Source organism: Syngnathus leptorhynchus, chromosome 2 (assembly GCF_054491065.1).
Source record: "Syngnathus leptorhynchus isolate UIUO chromosome 2, UIUO_Slep, whole genome shotgun sequence".
Taxonomy (NCBI): Eukaryota; Metazoa; Chordata; class Actinopteri; order Syngnathiformes; family Syngnathidae; genus Syngnathus; species Syngnathus leptorhynchus.
The window spans coordinates 22345380-22363946 of NC_141196.1; the positions used below are offsets into that span (position 1 = coordinate 22345380).

At 41.4% G+C, this 18567-nt stretch overlaps 1 protein-coding gene across 1 annotated transcript; it reads right to left on the reverse strand.

Annotated features, from left to right (window-relative positions):
• Window positions 1-774: 774 nt before the first annotated feature.
• enpp6 (ectonucleotide pyrophosphatase/phosphodiesterase 6) lies at window positions 775-18350 on the reverse strand. The gene is made up of 8 exons (XM_085906311.1): window positions 18044-18350; window positions 9909-10088; window positions 6961-7072; window positions 3499-3640; window positions 3223-3402; window positions 3023-3160; window positions 2731-2857; window positions 775-1436 (listed from the first exon to the last, which is right to left on the reverse strand). Exons 1-8 carry the CDS (start codon window positions 18282-18284, stop codon window positions 1219-1221), a joined length of 1338 nt encoding a protein of 445 aa, XP_085762437.1. The 5' UTR covers window positions 18285-18350; the 3' UTR covers window positions 775-1218.
• Between the last annotated feature and the right edge of the window lie 217 nt (window positions 18351-18567).

Below are 18567 nucleotides of genomic sequence, written 5' to 3' on the forward strand. Positions count from 1 at the left end.
ATGAAAAACAACAAAACTACATGACTGCAATGTAAAGGAGGGCCTGAAGAAAAATGAGGTAATACCTTAGAACATCAAGATATTCTCAATTGTGTTTCATTGAAAGGGCAAGAATAAAAACTTCCAAGTTACATCTCCATAAAGATATAACATATACAGAACGGCAGATGTAATGATTTTTTTCCCTCCAAATTGCGGCCACAATAAAAACACAATTTGCGCGCAAAACCTGATTTGTATTGCTGAGTTTACATTATGTTGCACCGGCATTCTTTTTATGTCCTTTTTAATCAAAATCATTTCACACAACAGATGCATATTGACTCCACAAATCCTTCATGGAATAAATATTCCAATTTATTCCTTTGGATAACTCTGAGTTTACACGTTTCTGGCACTTTGGTACTCTGAGCTGCCCCCCCCCCACCCCAATATTTATTTAATTTTTTTTTATATTTTGTATGAAGGTCATTCTCTACTTCTCTACTTAGAGGTAGAAATCTGTGTACTGTGTCGAAGTGCAATATTTTGCTTTGCCAGCAGAGGACGCGTAGAACCTTGCCTATATGAAGAGCAGGGCCTGACTGCCATAGTCAGTGTACTTGCTTGACAGAGCCACGCACCGAGAACACTGTTAAACTTTGTCATTGTCCTTCGAAAGGTGTTGAAAAGAAAAATAATTATGTTGCACAGCAAATGAGTTGGCCCATCATTTCTGTCTGAGTTACACGTTAAGTTGTTATGGAATAAAATGCTGACAATATCAACACAGAATTATGTTTCAAATCAAAGAAAATTTATTTATAGAACAATAAAGAAAATGAAAGAAATTTGCATTGAATATCAAAATATTTATAGCACAGTATAGTTGTATTTTTCCTGGACAACATATACCTCACTTCAGTCAAAAAATCTTAGGATTCTTAAAAGGACTCTGAAAAGACATTAACTTGGAATTAACAAAACAATATGTATTCATTCTATCTATCTATTCATACAATCAATGTTATCTGTATTTTATGTTACTTTCTTTCATATCTGGGCTTTTTGTCCTTCTAAATCACACTCATAATTAAGAATGTTTGGAATTTCTTCAATTAAAACCTAATCCCAATAGAAATTCCAAAACACCATTCAAGATTCGTAATTGATGTCAGCTCCTGGTGATTTCAAGCAAAACTGTATAGCTTGTTACAACATGTCTTTTGCCTGTACAGATTAAAAATATTGCCGCAGTGCCAGCAGGGTTTCTAATAAAGCTAACCAGTAGATCCACTGGGTCGTGGGCAAGTGCAGACCACCAGAACTGTTGAGGAGATTCTCAACCCGGGACCAGGACCCATTATTTGGCAAAGGTTCCACTCCCAATGTCCGACATAATACGTTATAGACGTCCACAGATCGGATAGGAAGAGCACGGAAATTCTGCTTGAAGTCTACATGAAAGGAAGAGGACAATATCTTATTTTGAGAGCAGTTAACTCGTTTTTACACTTGTACAAAAATAAAGACTGTTAAAATGTTACTTTTAAGACTCCCTGTAAGGTTAAGACTGTGCAGTACACTTGCGTATTTTTATGATGTCTGGAACATTGTCAGTCATCTTTAGTCAAACATTTACCTTTTACTAAAGGAACCGATAAACTTAGTACCAAATGTCACAACTCGTCCTCGGTCGGTCCATTATGTGTATGTTGTCATAGTTTTTCTCTGTGTGTCTGTGTGCTCGCCCCTCCCCTCCTCTGTGCCCATGATCTATGTATTAATCACAGTCACCTGTCACTCGATACCTGTCGCGTATTTTAGTCCTGTCTGTGTGTCGCGCCCTTGTCGAATTATTGCTTGTCTCTTGTTTCTTGTCTGGCGTCTCTGTCAGTTCTGTTTTTGTTAGCCAGTCTGTCGGTCAGTCCAGTTGTTGGTTTGGTTAGGTTGTCGTGTTAGTTTGTCCACTGTTTGTTCCCCTTAACTACCTTTTCCCTTCAATAAACCCTGGTCCAAGCTGCATTTGGTCGCTCTGCTCCATTCACTCCATGACACCAAATAGATCACAAACAGTTCATTGTTCATTGCTTATCACCTGACTTATAAAATAGAAAATTTAATTTGAAAGTTTGTGGCCATTTTTTTACATCTGTTTTATTTTTTGTATCATTCCTGTGTTTGCAGCGATTGGCCGCTTGCTTGCAGCATTTCTTACTTGCCGTGTTTTTGTTTTGCAGTTGTTTCCTGTGTCTTTTTAGTTTGCACGTGTGTGTTTGTCTTACTTTTGTTTGCATCTCTTTTTTTCCTGTGTTTGCTACGTTTGGCCAACGTAAATTACAGAGGCAGTCCAAAAGAGAGCAGGGCATGAGCGCAAGGGACATAAGTAGATATCTACTATCTACTAGATGTCTAGTTCACATGGATTTTGAAGAATGATTGCAGTTTCATGACACTGAGGAACGTCAAGCTTGTTTACATTAAGTGTGCAGTCGTGGTTGGTTACCATGTAGAGCAAAACCTTGCCTGGAATTTTTGGACCCGTTTTTCAGGAACAGATAATTAAATTTATATTATGTTCTTTTGTGGAGGCATAGCGTCTTAGAATGGATCATGTTTCATTCCATCCACCTTCGAGGTTCAACTTTAAACAGAAATGTAAGGCCACTACTTTTGTCAGGCTGTTTTTTGCCTTAAAAATCAGAAGCAAAATGAGACTTAAACAGTTCAAATACAACTTATTGTCAATACCAGGTCCTGCGGCCAAGAAAAAGCCACCCATGTCTTTAAAATCATTGTCGTAACCATGCCAGCCATTTTGCCATGCCGAGGTCTCCCCACTGGAGTCATTTTTCCAGTATGGGAGCTTATCCTTATTCTGGGAAGAACACATTCACAAACATACATTATATAATATCTGGACAAAACATAACCACTACGATGTCAGTGACAATTTCACATATACAGTTGATAATATTGGTGTGGATATAGGTTTGTCTATTTTGACTATAATAAATAAAGTACACCAAGACTGTTGATTTACCTCGACGATGAACCAGCCAGGGTCAGCCACCAGTGTCAGAGGGGCAACAAACTTTCCTGCTTTATAATGGAAGCTGTCAGGGATATCCTCTCTGGCATAAGCACGCATGTTTGGCAATTTGGACAAAGCTGCATACACCTGCAACAAACATGTGGCGCAAACAATGGCACACATCTGCATGCACCCAATTCTGGTCTCACCTGTTGGAACTTGTCTCCTTGGATCCACAAACTGACAACTGGTCCTTTGTCCATCATCTTGACAACATCTGACATGTTGATATACTTGTCCAACGCAATCACCTTGTCCATCCATTCAATTTTTGTCATGCCGTGGTCTGAAAACATCACAACGTTGACCTGATTCAACATGTCCTTTTCCTGCAAAAAATGCCAGTATAGAAGATGTGAATGACAAATAATTGTAGGAAAAGAAAGGTAAACCTGTATTTGTCACAATATTTACAGCTTACTAACCTTAATTTTAGAGTTCAGCATCTGCATTGCAGTGTCCAATTGTTGCAGTGCTGTTTTGATCTGAGGGGAGTCTGGACCAAAGTGGTGTCCTTCTACATCGATTTTCTCATAATATATTGCTGCCATGTTTGCATCACCTGACCTACACATTCACACAGACTTTTAAACACGACTTGTAAAAACGACAAAACAATAACTATTTAGTTTGTACTAAACAACCACTGTGTGAAAGTAATGTACCGTGTTTTTCGGACGATAAGTCGCCGTTTTTTTTTTCTTCATAGTTTGGGTGGGGGGGGGGTGACTTGTACTCAGGAGCGACTTATATGTATAATTATACACAAATTTTTACTTGATCATTAACACATTACTGACTTACTAGTATAGTTGATCACATGTGATTTTCACTTTAAACCCCATGAGGGCGCACGACGGCTGTGGAATAATTGGAGCCTCACTGACATTCACATTCACTGACTTCCGGAGTCAGGAGATTTTATGATTCGATAAACTTATTTATGTTATAGTCATTTGATATACAGTTTATTTAGAGTAGCAACAACTATGTTGTTAATTTCAGTACTTTCCGATTGTCTAGCAAGGCCCCGAAGGCGGGGGGGGGGGGGGGGGGGGGGGGGGGGTTGTGATCCAGGGCGCTTGCTTGTAGCACTGTGTTGGTTCATATGTTGAGCTCTTGTTTTGTAAAATAAAGAGCCGGTTACCAAACCCACATATTGCCTGGCACTTTGGTAATGCTACAATATAGTTATATACTTAGATCTGTGGATAATTGGAGCCGCAACTGATGACGAGGCTGATGTCAACAGCTTTTTTTGTTTTTTTTGTTTTTTTAAGTGACACACCGGATGAAGATTCCGATGGATTTAATGATTTGGAGTGACACGGATGGTTCGTTAAAATTGTTGTTTATATTACATTTATTTGATATAGCTAGTCTGACGTCAACAGCTGTGGTTTTTTTTCTTTTTTAAGTGACACAAGACAAAGATTCCGATGGATTTAATGATTTGGAGTGACGGATGGTTTGATAAAATTGTTGTTTATATTATTGTTATTTGAAATATAGTTTATATATCGTTATATGGGCGTGTGAAATAATTTGAACTGCAACTGACGACGAGTCCGGCGTTAGCGGCGCGCCGCACACGCGCCGTTGTTTACATAAAGAACGAAGAATTTGATCGATGGATGTGATGATTTGGAGTGACACAGATGGTTTGACAAAATTGTTGTTTATATTGTGGAATAATTTGAACTGTAACTGACGATGAGTCCCACGTCAGCGGCGTGCTGCACACGCGGCATTGTTTACATTAAACACGAAGAATTAATCAATAGATTCGTTGATTTGGAGTGAAACAGATGGTTTGATAAAATTGTTGTTTATATTAGTTATTTGATATATAGTTTATACACTGCTCAAAAAAAATAAAGGAGCAGTTTTTTATCAGGGTACGGCATGAATTCAATTACACTTTTCTGATAAGGTTTTGGTCAGGCACGTGAAAGAGGGGGTTTCTGCTCCATTGGTGTTGATGGAATTAACAACAGGTACACTAGAGGGGCAACAACGAGCTGGTCCCCAAAACAGGACTGGTTTTGCAGGTGGAGGCCATTTCAAGCTCCTCCCTCTTGATCTTGAACTGTTTTTCCACAAGTGTTGGCTTTAGCAAGAGTCATTATCACGACTGGAAGCATGAGGCGATTTCTTAACCCTCCTGAAGTTGCGCAGATTGTCCAACTGCTCCAGGATGACACATCCATGCATGCTGTTGCAAGAAGATTTGATGTGTCTCCCAATACAATCTCCAAGCAATGGAGGAGATTCCAGGAGACAGGCAGTTACTCTAGGAGAGCTGCACAGGGCCGTAGACGGTCCTCATCCCATCAGCAGGACCGATATCCGCTGCTTTGTGCAAAGAGGAACAGGTTGAGCACTGCCGGAGCCCTACAGAATGACCTTAAGCGGGCTACTGGTGTGAATGTTTTTGCCCAAACAGTCAGAAACAGACTTCACAAGGGTGGCCTCAGGGAACGACGTCCTGTCGTGTGCCCTACTACTCAGCACCATGGAGCTTGATTGGCATTTGCCATAGAACACCAGAATTGGCAAGTCCGCCACTGGCGCCCTGTGCTTTTCACAGAGGAGAGCAGGTTTACCCTGAGCACCTGTGATAGACGTGAAAGGGTCTGGAGAAGCCAAGGAGAGCGCTATGCTGCCTGCAACATCATTCAGCATGACCGGTTCGGTGGTGGGTCAGTGATGGTCTGGGGAGGCATTTCCATGGAGGGACGAACAGACCTCTACAGGCTAGAGAATGGCAGTCTGACTGCCATTAGGTATCGGGATGAAATCCTTGCACCCATGGCCAGACCTTACGCTGGTGCAGTAGGTCCTGGGTTCCTCCTGATCCACGACATTCCCGGCCTCATGTGGCAAGAGTATGCAGACAGTATCTGGAGGCCCTCACGATCACTTGATCTAAACCCGATAGAACACCTTCGGGACATAATGTTTCGGTCCATCAGACGCCGCCAGGTTGCTTGTTAGACTTTACAGGAGCTCACTGATGCCCTTAGACAGATCTGGGAGGACATCCCACAAGACACCATCCGTCGTCTCATTAGGAGCATGCCGCGACGTTGTCAAGCATGCATACAAGCATGTGGGGGCTACACAAGATATTGAAGAGTTTTGAATTGCAGAAATTGAATTTAGGCAAAATGGACGAGCCTGCCACATCATTTTTTTCACTTTGATTTTTGGGGTGTCTAAATACAGAGCCCTCTGTAGGCTGAAAACTTTTATTTGCATCAAAAGATGTGGCATCCTTTTGTTCCTGAGACATTAAACTGTCCATATCAGTATAGATATCCAACTTTTTTTTTCAAGAATGAAATCTGATGTTTTCAAAGTGTTCCTTTAACTTTTTTGAGCTGTGTATATCGTTATATAGGCCTGTGGAATAATTTGAACTGCAACTGACGACGAGTCCAACGTTAGCGGTGCGCCACACACGTGGCATTGTTTACAGAAGGGAGAAGAATTTGATCGATGGATTCAATGATTTGGAGTCACACAGATGGTTTGATAAACGTATTGTTTTATAGTTATTTGAATCACTGTTAATGTTACGTCAGGCCTGTTCTCAGCTCCTCGTTTGTGTTTATGTCACGTTAGCATACTGTATCGTTTAGCCTGTTTTTGCTGGTTCATGTCTGTACTTTTTGTTGGATTTTGTCAAATAAATTTCCCCCCAAATGCGACTTAAACTCTGGTGTGACATATATGTTTTTTTTTTTCCTCTTTATTGTGCATTTTATGGCTGATGTGATTTATACTCCGGAGCGACTTTTAGCCCGAAAAATACGGTACATATATTGGGTAAATGCAGATCATTTGTCGCAGACGATTGAGTTTTACAGACATGTCATTCTTACTTGAGTATGTTGAGAGAACGTTCAATTGAATCCGTTAGGTTTGCCATTGATGGATTGTAGATGTACTCTTCACAGAATGTTGGGCGAACTCCCAGAATCTCAACCTCACAGCCTCCAGACACACAAGGACAAATGTGAGATTTTATTGATGTTTATTTATAGTTACAGCATTTAATGTTCAACATGGCAGATTCTGCTGCTTCCTGGTCAGCACTGTTAATTTGTATCTGAGTTATGAATTTGAGTTCAAGAAAGAAATGACTGCAAAGACACAGCACTGTACTGGGTGATTTTAACAATGATGACTTTCTGCATTTAATTCAACTGATGATGATTGTCCATTTTGTTATGACATAAGGAATTGATATTATCCATCCCTACATTCATCCATTCATGAGTCGTTATTATCTCGACTGACTGTTGGAGAGAGGCTGGGTTGACCTTGGACTGGGCACATAACCTAGAAGTACACAAACACCCATGCATACTTCCTTTCACACCAATAAACCCTTCTCCCTGATGGCACATTACCCACAATGCTTAGTCTCCGGTTGCTATGTGAGGGCTGAAAGAAAACAAGAGACGCCTTAACCATTGTAACTTCCATCAGTGATCATTTTCCCTATGTCGAGATTTGCGAAAAAGGACACCCGTCCATTACATTGACAAACTGGAAGCTATCGTTCAAAGTCAATTTAAAGAGGAGGAAAATATTCGTATGTAATTAAAAAATCTGACTAATCAAATAACACCCTGAAGTGAGCTATCACAACACTGTGAAGGACTTGATTATTAAGAAGAGCGTCTACACTTGGGAAGACTTCAATGCTGTCAAGAGCCTAGACTCCTATAATTACTTTTTGTCCGGCTCGGTAAAAAACGTTGGCTGCATTTGACATTTCTCTCTTCATCTAGTTACAGTAGAATTATGCTGCTTTTGTTTGACACATTGAATAGTTTTGTGTCTGGATAGTCATCTTGTTGTATATCGAAAAAAAACCTTTCAAGTTAGCTTTGCTTGTTAGCTGCTAACAAAGAAAGGCGCTTGCTTGCAGTGCATTGCTCAGCAGAGAGTGTAAAGGTTCGTGAGTATCGTGTAAAAATGTGTCTAAGACAAAAAACGTTATGATACGCCATCAATGTAAATCTTTGATTCAAAGAAGTAGATGGCTTAAATGTTCAATATTCCATTATTAGTTGCATGTTTTGTGGTGTCAGTAATCACTCCCAGCGGCGAAAATAATGATTTGATATCTCTTGTTGAGTGATTGCAACAGGCGTGAACAGCACAAGCATTCACCATCTTTGTGAGTTAACATAAAACGGACTTAGTGACTATTTCACCTCTGTTGTCTGCCTCTATAGTCTGACTCACTCAATACATTGAGTATCCCCCACTGGGAGTCCACTAACATTGCCGCCTTTGCATACAGAGTACAAATGTGACATCAGAGAGAGGGGTCTATAGGCAATTCTGAGTTTAATTTATTTAACATGCATGTTGTCATGCATGCATCTCCACACTTGACTGTGAACCGTTCCAGTGAGAGTTGAAGATCATGGCTTGGAGAAGCTGCAAAAAGCAGAGATTTAATACTAGGTCCATTAACACCTTGGCTGCGCCTAGAAATTCTGTCCATAAAGATAATGAAGAGAGTCAGTGACAGAGGGAAGCCTTCGCGGAGTCCAACCCACACTTTACAGATTCTACTGACTGCCACTGGTCGCACAGGGATTCAACAGCCAATAATCCGCATTCCCGGAGATAGCTCAGTGGCCTAGTGGTAGAGTGTCCGCCCTGAGACTGGAAGGTTGTGGGTTCAAACCTCGGCCGGGTCGTACCAAAGACTATATAAATGGAACCCATAGCCTCCCTGCCTGGCACTCAGCATTAAGGGTTGCAATTGGGGGGTTAGATCACCAAATGGTCCCATCTCCCCCAGGGGATGGATTAAAATCACAAAGGGATGGGTTAAATGCAGAGAAAAAATGTCACCCAGATGTGTGTGTGACGATGATCATTGGGACTTTCACTTTAATTAGAAAGTTCTGCAGAAGCTGGATAACAATCATGATCATTTGAATCAGGTGTGTTGCAGCAGGGAGATCTATAAAACATGTAGGACACCGGCCCTCCAGGACTGGAATTTCCTACCCCTGGTGTAGCGCTATCGAGTCCAAAACATGCGGCTGCAAATCCAATGACACGACTACAAAGTCAATTATCAAACTGCTGCCTAGAGGTCCTGGGACCAAGCGCACATATAGACACCCTTCCATTTGAACATAACGAGCACAGAAGTCCAGTAACACAACACTACCCAGGTTCTGATTGGAGGGGCATTCCTCCCAATCACGCAATTCAGAACAAGGGAGTCCCCTGCGAGAGTGCTCTCCAGCACACCCTCCAAGGACTCCGAAAAGGGTTGCCGTTTGGTGCGTAGGCACAAACAAATCAGGATCCATATCCCGACCCAAATGCGGAGGGAGGCTACCCTCTCATCCACAGGGTGAATCACAATATACATGCACCAAGTCAGGGGGCAATAAGTACGCCCACACCCGCTCTGCACCTCTCACCACGGGCAACTCCAGAGTGGAAGGGAGACCAACCTCTCTCAAGAGGACTGGTTCCAGACCCCACTGTGAGTCAGAACTTCTCTGCCTCACTCACCAGCCTGGGCTTCTTACGTGCTTACGTGACATTCCGTGTCCCTGGAGTACTGTACTCATCATAAAGGGTCTTTTGAGCCTGCCTTTATCTGGTCGCTCACTGAGGACCATGGATGGCCCTGCCAAGGGCATAAAGCCCCAGACAAACACAAACAGGGAAACACAAACCCCTCCACCACGGAAAGGTGACAACTCACAAAGTGGACAATTACATTTCAATTACAATTTAAAATGCATAAGAGCATGTCCGTCAGGGTGAAATTGTGTGTAACTACCTGGCCAGTAGTACATAAAAACTTTCTTTCCAAGCTTCTGCAAAGTGACCCATAGTGGCTCTGATCCATTCCACCATGAAGGCAACCTGCTGTCGGAATTGATCCCGATCAGAAACTCATTTCCAGAGGATTCATCCCACATGTAGTTTCCAGTCATCTGATGGACATCGCAGTGACGTCCTGTGAAAAAGAAATAATATTCATCATCCAACATCAGCCATTTTCTAGAGCATTTGTCCTCATTGGGTTGCAGGTGAGCTGGAGTCTATCCCAGCTAACTGTCTGAAAGGTGGGTACAGTAAAACCTCTACTTACAAACTTAATTTGTTGATCGCGTTCGTAGTTAGGAATGTTTTTAAGTAGAGGGATAAGAATGAATGCAAAATGTAAAATGAATGTTTAAGTGCTTTAACTTGAAAGTACCTTGCTATAAACGTAGGCGCTTGAGAGACGGGGTGGTCGGGGGAAGTGGAAGAATCGTGTACGTACATTTGCTACACACTCTTCTAACTACCTCGCAGCTTTTTGCACTAGCTTTCTTCGGAGATATGATTGACTACAAAAACTACAGATGAACTAGTCAATATGCTAACGCACGCTGAAACGAACACAGGAAGTGGCCGAGCGAAGGGGAGAGACATGCACACACACAATGTCACCTGACACACTATGACAGTGTCGCTCACGGGTTCAGATGTCAAATTTGTTTCGTAAGTGGAGGCATATGAATCTTGAGGCTCCGATTCGTATCTTCATATGTTCCTAAGTATAGGCATTCGAAAGTAGAGGTTTCACTGTATACTGGTTATAAATTCACTTGCAGAGCAGAAAAAGACAATGAACCATTCATTCACATCTATGGACAATTTAGAAACTTCACATTGATATTTTTGGATTGAGGGTGGCACATTGAGTAACCTGAGAAATCTTCTATGCAAACATTAGCCATCTAATCAAGTCATAAGACAGATGGGTGTGAAGCAAGACCAGGTGTGTCCCAACCTTTTCTTCCAAGGGCCGCATACGGAAATAAAATAAAAGAATAAATGTAGAATAATAATAATAATAACAATAATAATAATTTTCATTTTCATTAATTATGAAGTGCAAAACAGTCACTTCAGACTTATTTTACATCATTAATAATACAGCATATATGTTTTGGGGTAGCCAAGATTTATTAAAAACTGCATTCAAATTGAAATTCTCAGCAATCCAAAAGACGGCAAGAGAAACTGCTTCTCTATTTGTGCCTATGTGTGAGTCCAGTCAGTTGATTGTTTGAACAGAAAAAACACATACATCAGCAGATCAACAATGGAATAGGCTTGACAGCTTGTATGCTATTGGCCTGGACAGATTGTTGTTTTAGAGCTCCCAAACGTGGTGAACTGCTATACGCAGACGTTTTAAACTCGGGAATGGGGGAGTGGGGCTCCGGCATTTTGACCAGCTACAGCACGCCACCTCTGAGTATACAAAAATCATCCATTCATCAATTTTCTATTCCACGAGGACCGTGAGGGAGCTGGAGCCGATCGTACCTGAATATAGGCGAGAATTGATGCGCACCCTGAACTGGTCACCAGTTAAATAGTTTACAGAAACCATGAGACTCTATGCAAAAGATGCATTGACTTACCTTCATTCAGCTTAATCTTAGCACATACTAAGCCTACTATCTTAATAATCGTTTGACAACTTTCCAACAAAATATCTTGGGCTATTTACTTGATTCATTAAAAAAAAGTTTCTTGCAGGATTGTGCTGTTTTCAGCATTGTGGTTACAGAATGGGAACTGACTGCATGATCTGTAATGAACATTCAGTTTCTGGACTGTAATAACTGTATCATCAGCATTCTGAATGATTGCTCACAAGGAGGAGGAGAGGGGTCTCCAACAATTGTCTAGCTGAACAAATGCAAGCGGCTTTTCATACAGCAGCATGTCTCCCTTATTGCTGTTGATAAAACAACTTTAAATGTACTAAATTTTTCTAATTGCCTCTGTCCCAAGGAAAATCTCATAAGTCCTTGAAGAAGGCAACAAAACATTCACGACTAGAGCAGTCAAAGTTAATCCAAATTAATTATCTTAATAATCAAGTAATCAAGAGACATATTTACCTTAGAATTGTCCAAATCCTCCAATGTCAGCCTGTCCAGTAATTTCTGTTATTGAATAATAATAATAATAATAATAATAATAATAATAATAATATAGGTGGCTCGGTGGCGCACTGGGTAGCACGTCCGCCTCACAGTTAGGAGGGTGTGGGTCGATTCCACCTCCAGCCCTCCCTGTGTGGAGTTTGCATGTTCTCTCCATGTCTGCGTGGGTTTTCTCCGGACACTCCGGTTTCCTCCCACATCCCAAAAACATGCTTGGTAGGCTGATTGAAGACTCTAAATTGTCCCTAGGTATGAGTGTGAGTGCGGATGGTTGTTCGTCTCTGTGCCCTGCGATTGGCTGGCAACCGGTTCAGGGTGTCCCCCGCCTACTGCCCGATGACGGCTGGGATAGGCTCCAGCTCGCCCGCGACCCCCGTGGGGACTAATCGGTTCAGAAAATGGATGGATGGATAATAATAATAATGTTATTATTCATTATTTTTTGTGGTCATCATGAAAACTTTTGCTTTTACTTCAGAAAACAATCATCGCACCAGTGATTGAATCAGTTTGTTGAGTATATTTATTTCTTGTATGACGTTGTTTAATGGTTATTTTGTTTTTTAAATTACTAAGCACAATACACAATAAACGACAGTCATGGGGTAAATGGTTTTGTGATACATTTTCATCCAATATAAAATTTTAGATTACTAAGTCAATCAATATTCTAATTCTAAAACAATTTGATAGTGACAACCCTATTCATGACGAGTGATATTTTTGCTAGATAATCTTAACAGGCCTAATTCTCATTGAATTTGACATACCGTATTTTCCGCACTATAAGCCGCGTTTTTTGTCATACTTTGGGTGGGGGGGCGACATATACTCAGAAGCGACTTGTGTGATTTTTTTTCACAAATTTTCAAAATTCAAAAATCCGCGATGTAGTGAAACCGCAAAAAACGAACCGCGATGTAGCAAGGGATTACTGTCATTTGAACTGCAAGTAACGTCATCCGTGCCGCGCAGCGGTTGTTTACATAAAGGCCAAAGGATTCGATCACGGGATGACGAAGGGCCCCACGTACTACCGGCATCATTAGCAGCTTTGTTTGTAAGTGACACGGAGGATGAAGAGTTTGAAGGATTTAATGATTTGGAGTGACACAGAAGGTTTGAAAAACTATTATGGCTTTTACGCACGCCCGATCCTTCTCGACGGGAGCTCTCTTTCACCTCCGTGGATGGAAGTTGGGGGCCGGCGCTCGGCCGGGTGGCTGTCCGGGGACAGTGGATGGGGCTCGGACATGGTTTTTACGCACGCACGCTCCTATTCTATGGAGCTCTCTTCCACCTCCGTGGATGGAAGTCGGGGGCCGGCGCTCGGCCGGGTGGCTGTCCGGGGACGGTGGATGGGGCTCGGACATGGCTTTTACGCACACCCGGTCCTATTTATGGAGCTCTCTTCCACCTCCGTGGCTGGAAGTTCAGTAGTTGTTGGCTCGTTGAACTCTTGTTTTGTTAAATAAAGAGCCGTTTACCAAACCCACGTCTTTCCTGGTACTTTGTTAACGCTACAATATAGTTATATACTAGATCTGTGTGGCGCGCGTGTGCGGCGTTGTTGACATGAAGGAGGAGGAATTTGATCGATGGATTTAATGATTGAGTGACACAGATGGTTTGATAATATTGTTGTTAGATAAACAATATCTACAATATAGTTATATACTAGATCTGTGGAATAACGACGAGGCTGACGTCAGGCCGCATGAGCGGCGTTGTTGACAAAGGACGAGGAATTTGATCGATGGATTTAATGATTTGGAGTGACACAGATGGTTTGATACTATTGTTGTAATATGATAGTTATTTGAAATATACTTTATATATTGTTATATGGGTCTGTGGAATAATTAGAAATGCAATTTACGAGTCTGATGTCAGTGGCGCGGCGCATATGCGGCGGATACGCAGCATTGTTTACATGAAGGATGAATGATGGATTTAATGAATTGGAGTGACACAGATGGTTTTATAAACGTGTTATTTATGTAATAGTTATTAGAATAACTCTGAATGTTACGTCAGGCCCGTTCTCAGCTCTTCGTTTGTGTTTATGTTATGTTAGCATACCTATCGTTTAGCCTGTTGTTGCTCGTTCATGTCTGTTGGATTTTGTTGAATAAATTTCCCCCAAAATGCGACCTATACTTTTATATGTTTTTTTTCACAATATTGTGCATTTTATGGCTAATGTGACCTATATTCCGGAGCGACCTTTATTTCGAAAAATACGATACTTTTTATTTTTTAGTACTTTTTATTCAATGCATGGTGCATTCACCCTCACATTCATACCCATATCGTTCTGGACACTCAAGATCGATCGAGATAAGTCTGGTTCAATGAGGATAAAGAGCAGTAACTTTAATGACACATTATATAATGTCAATCATTACATCACACATAAACAAGACTGATATTATCTATTGATTATTTACACCAAAGGCCATTAACAACATGGCAGGTGCTGAAGCGAAGCATTTTATAATAACTGTAACTTCAAAAGTTTATTTTTGTCCAACTCAAAACGCATCAATACTTTGGTTTATTAGCAAGTTCAGCATGTTGTCAGAGGTACAACCGGGACTAATTGGGAGTCCATCTTAGGGCAGAAAAAAAAAAACATTCATACTTGCTTGCATTCCGAACCACTGAGAATTTAGAGTCTACAGTTAAGATAGCAAAACAGATGTTGAAATGTGGTAGGAAGACGAGCCAAGCCTATATGAAGAAACCCACACAAGCGTAGGGGGAACATGTGGGTAATATTCATTTGAAAAAAGAACAAATAAAGTACCTTTATCTATCTATTCGAGTGATCAATAACACTTAGAAAATAAATTGCCGTTCCAGTAGATACTAGCAGAAATGACATAATTAACCTATGTATCGACTTTTTGTTTGGACCTGAGTAGAGCTGTCAGCCTGTCACTATGGAATATTTTCAGAATTGATGATTCTATTGATTATTCCGTTAACAGATCAAATATCCATGAAATTTCTGAACTGGTTTTCTTCACAAAGGTCGCAGGAGTAGGCTGACTCCGGGGAGTAGGCTGGGTACATCCTGAACTCGTTGCCAGCCAATCGCACGGCACACACAGACAGACAACATTTCACACTCACGCCTACAGATGATTTGGAGTGGTCACTCGGCCTACCATGCATGTTTTTGGGTTGTGGGAGGAAACCTGAGTACCTAGAGGAAACCCATGCAGGCACGGGGGGAACATGCAAACAACACACAGGGAGGTTGAAGCTGAAATTAAACCCTGCACCTATGAACTGTGAGGCGAACGTGCTAAGCATATTTAAATTTGCAGTCTTTACCATCACGTGAAGCTTCTAAGTATGTGTTACTTAGATGTATAAAATTAAGAATTTATTACCGTATTTTTCGGACTAAAAGTCGCTCCAGAATATAGGTCGCATTAGCCATAAAATCAAAGTCAAAAGTCAAAGTCCGCTTGATTGTCAATTTCTTCACGTTAAGACACACAAAGAGATCGAAATTACGTTTCCCACCGTCTGACTAGACGTGACTAGACACAGTACACAACACTTACAATCAAATAGCACAAAGAGTAAAAACGAACAGACAAGAGCAATGAATAAGTAATAAGCAAATAACCCAAATAAATAAACAATAAATAAATAAATAGACAAATAAGAGCAGCAAAATGGAGCAAGCGTGCCTATAGCAGACAGCCAGACCATAGCGCAAAAGAACAGGACGTTATGCAGCCGAGGGTGGAGGGGGGAGGGAATTCAGGATCCTGACAGCTTGGAGTATGAAGCTGTTTTTGAGTCTGGTGGTGCGGGAGCGCAGGCATCTGTACCTCTTCCCAAAGGGCAGAAGTTCAAACAAAGAGTGAGCGGGGTGACTCACATCACACACAATCGCGGTCGCCTTGCGGGTGAGACGGGAGGCGTAAATGTCCTTCAGGGAGGGGAGTGGAGCCCCGATGATCTTACTAGCAGTGTTCACTATGCGCTGCAGGGCCTTCATGTTGTACTCAGAGCAGCCACCACCCCACACAGCGATACAACTGGAGAGGACGCTCTCAACGGTGCCACGGTAGAATGTGGTCATGATGGCGGGAGGAAATGCAGACTAACGTGAAAAAAACATATATAAATTGCTCTGGAATATAAATCGCATTTTGGGGGAAATTTATTCGACAAAATCCAACACCAAGAACAGACATGAACTAGCAACAACAGGCTAAACGATAGGTATGCTAACGTAACATAAACACAGACGAAGAGCTGAGAACGGGCCTGACGTAACATTCAGAGATATTCTAATAACTATTACATAAATTAGACGTTTATAAAACCATCTGTGTCACTCCAATTCATTAAATCCATCGATCGTCCTTTATGTCAACAATGCCGGCCGGGTGCAAGCTGCTGACGGCGGTTGCACTTCAAAATATTCCACAGGCCCATGTAACGATATATAAATTATATGTCAAATAACTTTTATATAAGCAACAATATTATCAAACCATCTGTGTCACTCTAAATCATTAAATACATCGATCAAATTCCTCGTCCTTCGTCAACAACGCCGTGCGTGCGCCCTGACGTCAGCCTCATCGTTATTCCACAGATATAACTATATTGTAGCGTTAACAAAGTACAAGCAAAGAAGTGGGTTTGGTAAACGGCTCTTTATTTAACAAAACAAGAGCTCAACGAGCCAACATCTACTGAACTGTAATGATAAAAACATATACAAGTTGCTACACGAAATAAAATATATCAAATAACTATAACATAAATAGTGGACTTCCATCCCCGGAGGTGGCACTTCCAGCCACGCAGGTGGAAGAGAGCCCCATAGAATAGGACAGGGCGTGCGTAAAAGCCATGTCCGAGCCACATGCACCGTCCCCGGACAGCCACCCGGGCGAGCGCCGGCCCCCGACTTTCATCCACGGAGGTGAAAGAGCTTCGTAGAGTAGGACCGGGAGTGCGTAAAAGCCATAATAGTTTTTCAAACCTTCTTTACAAATTAGAACATTTCATCGCTTCTATTTTAGAAAAATGAAAAAAAAAGTATGACCACAAACATCCTGCAGGAGAATGTCAAACGGTTCTCACAATTAAGTGACGAATATTGAAACAAACAAAATATTTTAGGGCAGCACCCTGACCACAACCCGGTTCTGTCTGTAGTCAAGGGGATATTTCCATGTTCTATTTGATTTTATTGACATAATAATTGGCCAAGTGTAAACGTGTCTTCAGCTAAGAGTCTATTTTTATCAGCGAATAAGTTATTTTTGCTGTACAGCACTTTGTGTGCAGCAGCGATGGTCTTTTTAAAGAGTTCTATAAATACAGTTTAGTTGACAGCTGGGTAGTGAGGACATACCAGTAGAAATAAACTAAAGTGAGTAAAGCTATAAGTTACAACGCATGGTAAAATCTGTACTGTGCAATCTTTAATAGATCAAACTAAAAAACATGAAACGTGAAACTATATGAGCTAGAAAAGAAAGGAACAATATTTAAATCCGCATTAAAAATATGTTTAGGCACATAAAGCCCTCCACATTAAACTTTGCTGTTGACCAGTGTTATTTATTCAAAGCATAACTTTGACCAGTTTTGAGTTAGATTTATTTGGGGTGTTTTAGCTTGTTATTCAACCAATTTGATAAATTCAGTGAAGCTTTGACAAGTTTTGAGTTGGATTTTTTTTTTTAAACCTGTTATTCAATCAATTTGATAAATTCAGTTAAGAGAGTTCATTTGATTGGACTGTGGCGTGTGTTAATAAAAATAAATGACTTCGGCTATGGGCGCCCCTTTAGATTTGAGCATCTGTCCCAAAACAGCCAACTCGTAAATACCACATAGCATTCTGACCAAGGATAGGAACTGCTTCGGGCTCATGAAACAATTTAATATGCGACATTTGGAGATTGATCAGAATTACCTGTCATTAATGAGTAGTAGTTCGGATAGGATAAACTCGGGAAGTCCGGCTTCATGGCGTCTACTGTCACCCCTCTGGACACAAGCTCCTTAAAGCCAGATAGTGAGTCCAGGTCGTCCATGTAGTCGTAACGAAAACCATCGATCAGGAACACGAGTAGTGGATGGACCGCGAGACACAGCTGCCCCGCTGCCACCAGCAGCAACACGGACACCAAGATAAATGTGGAGGAGCAGGCCATGAGTGCTTGTCTCCTCTTCTTCAGCTATTGGGCAACTGGGGACTGTGCAACCCGTTGACAGCAGGAACATTCTGCCCAGTGCGCGCGGGGAGGGGGACCGGAAGTTACAACATGGATCAAAATAAAACTTTGAACGATGATCCTTGATCACCGCTACTGTACCAGAAAAACAGTAAAGCCTCCATTTAGTTTCGTATGACCACTCGGCAGCCGCCTTGTTCATTTAAATTCGTCAATTCATTTTTCATTTGTAATACTGTCATAAGATTGCTACATGAAGGAA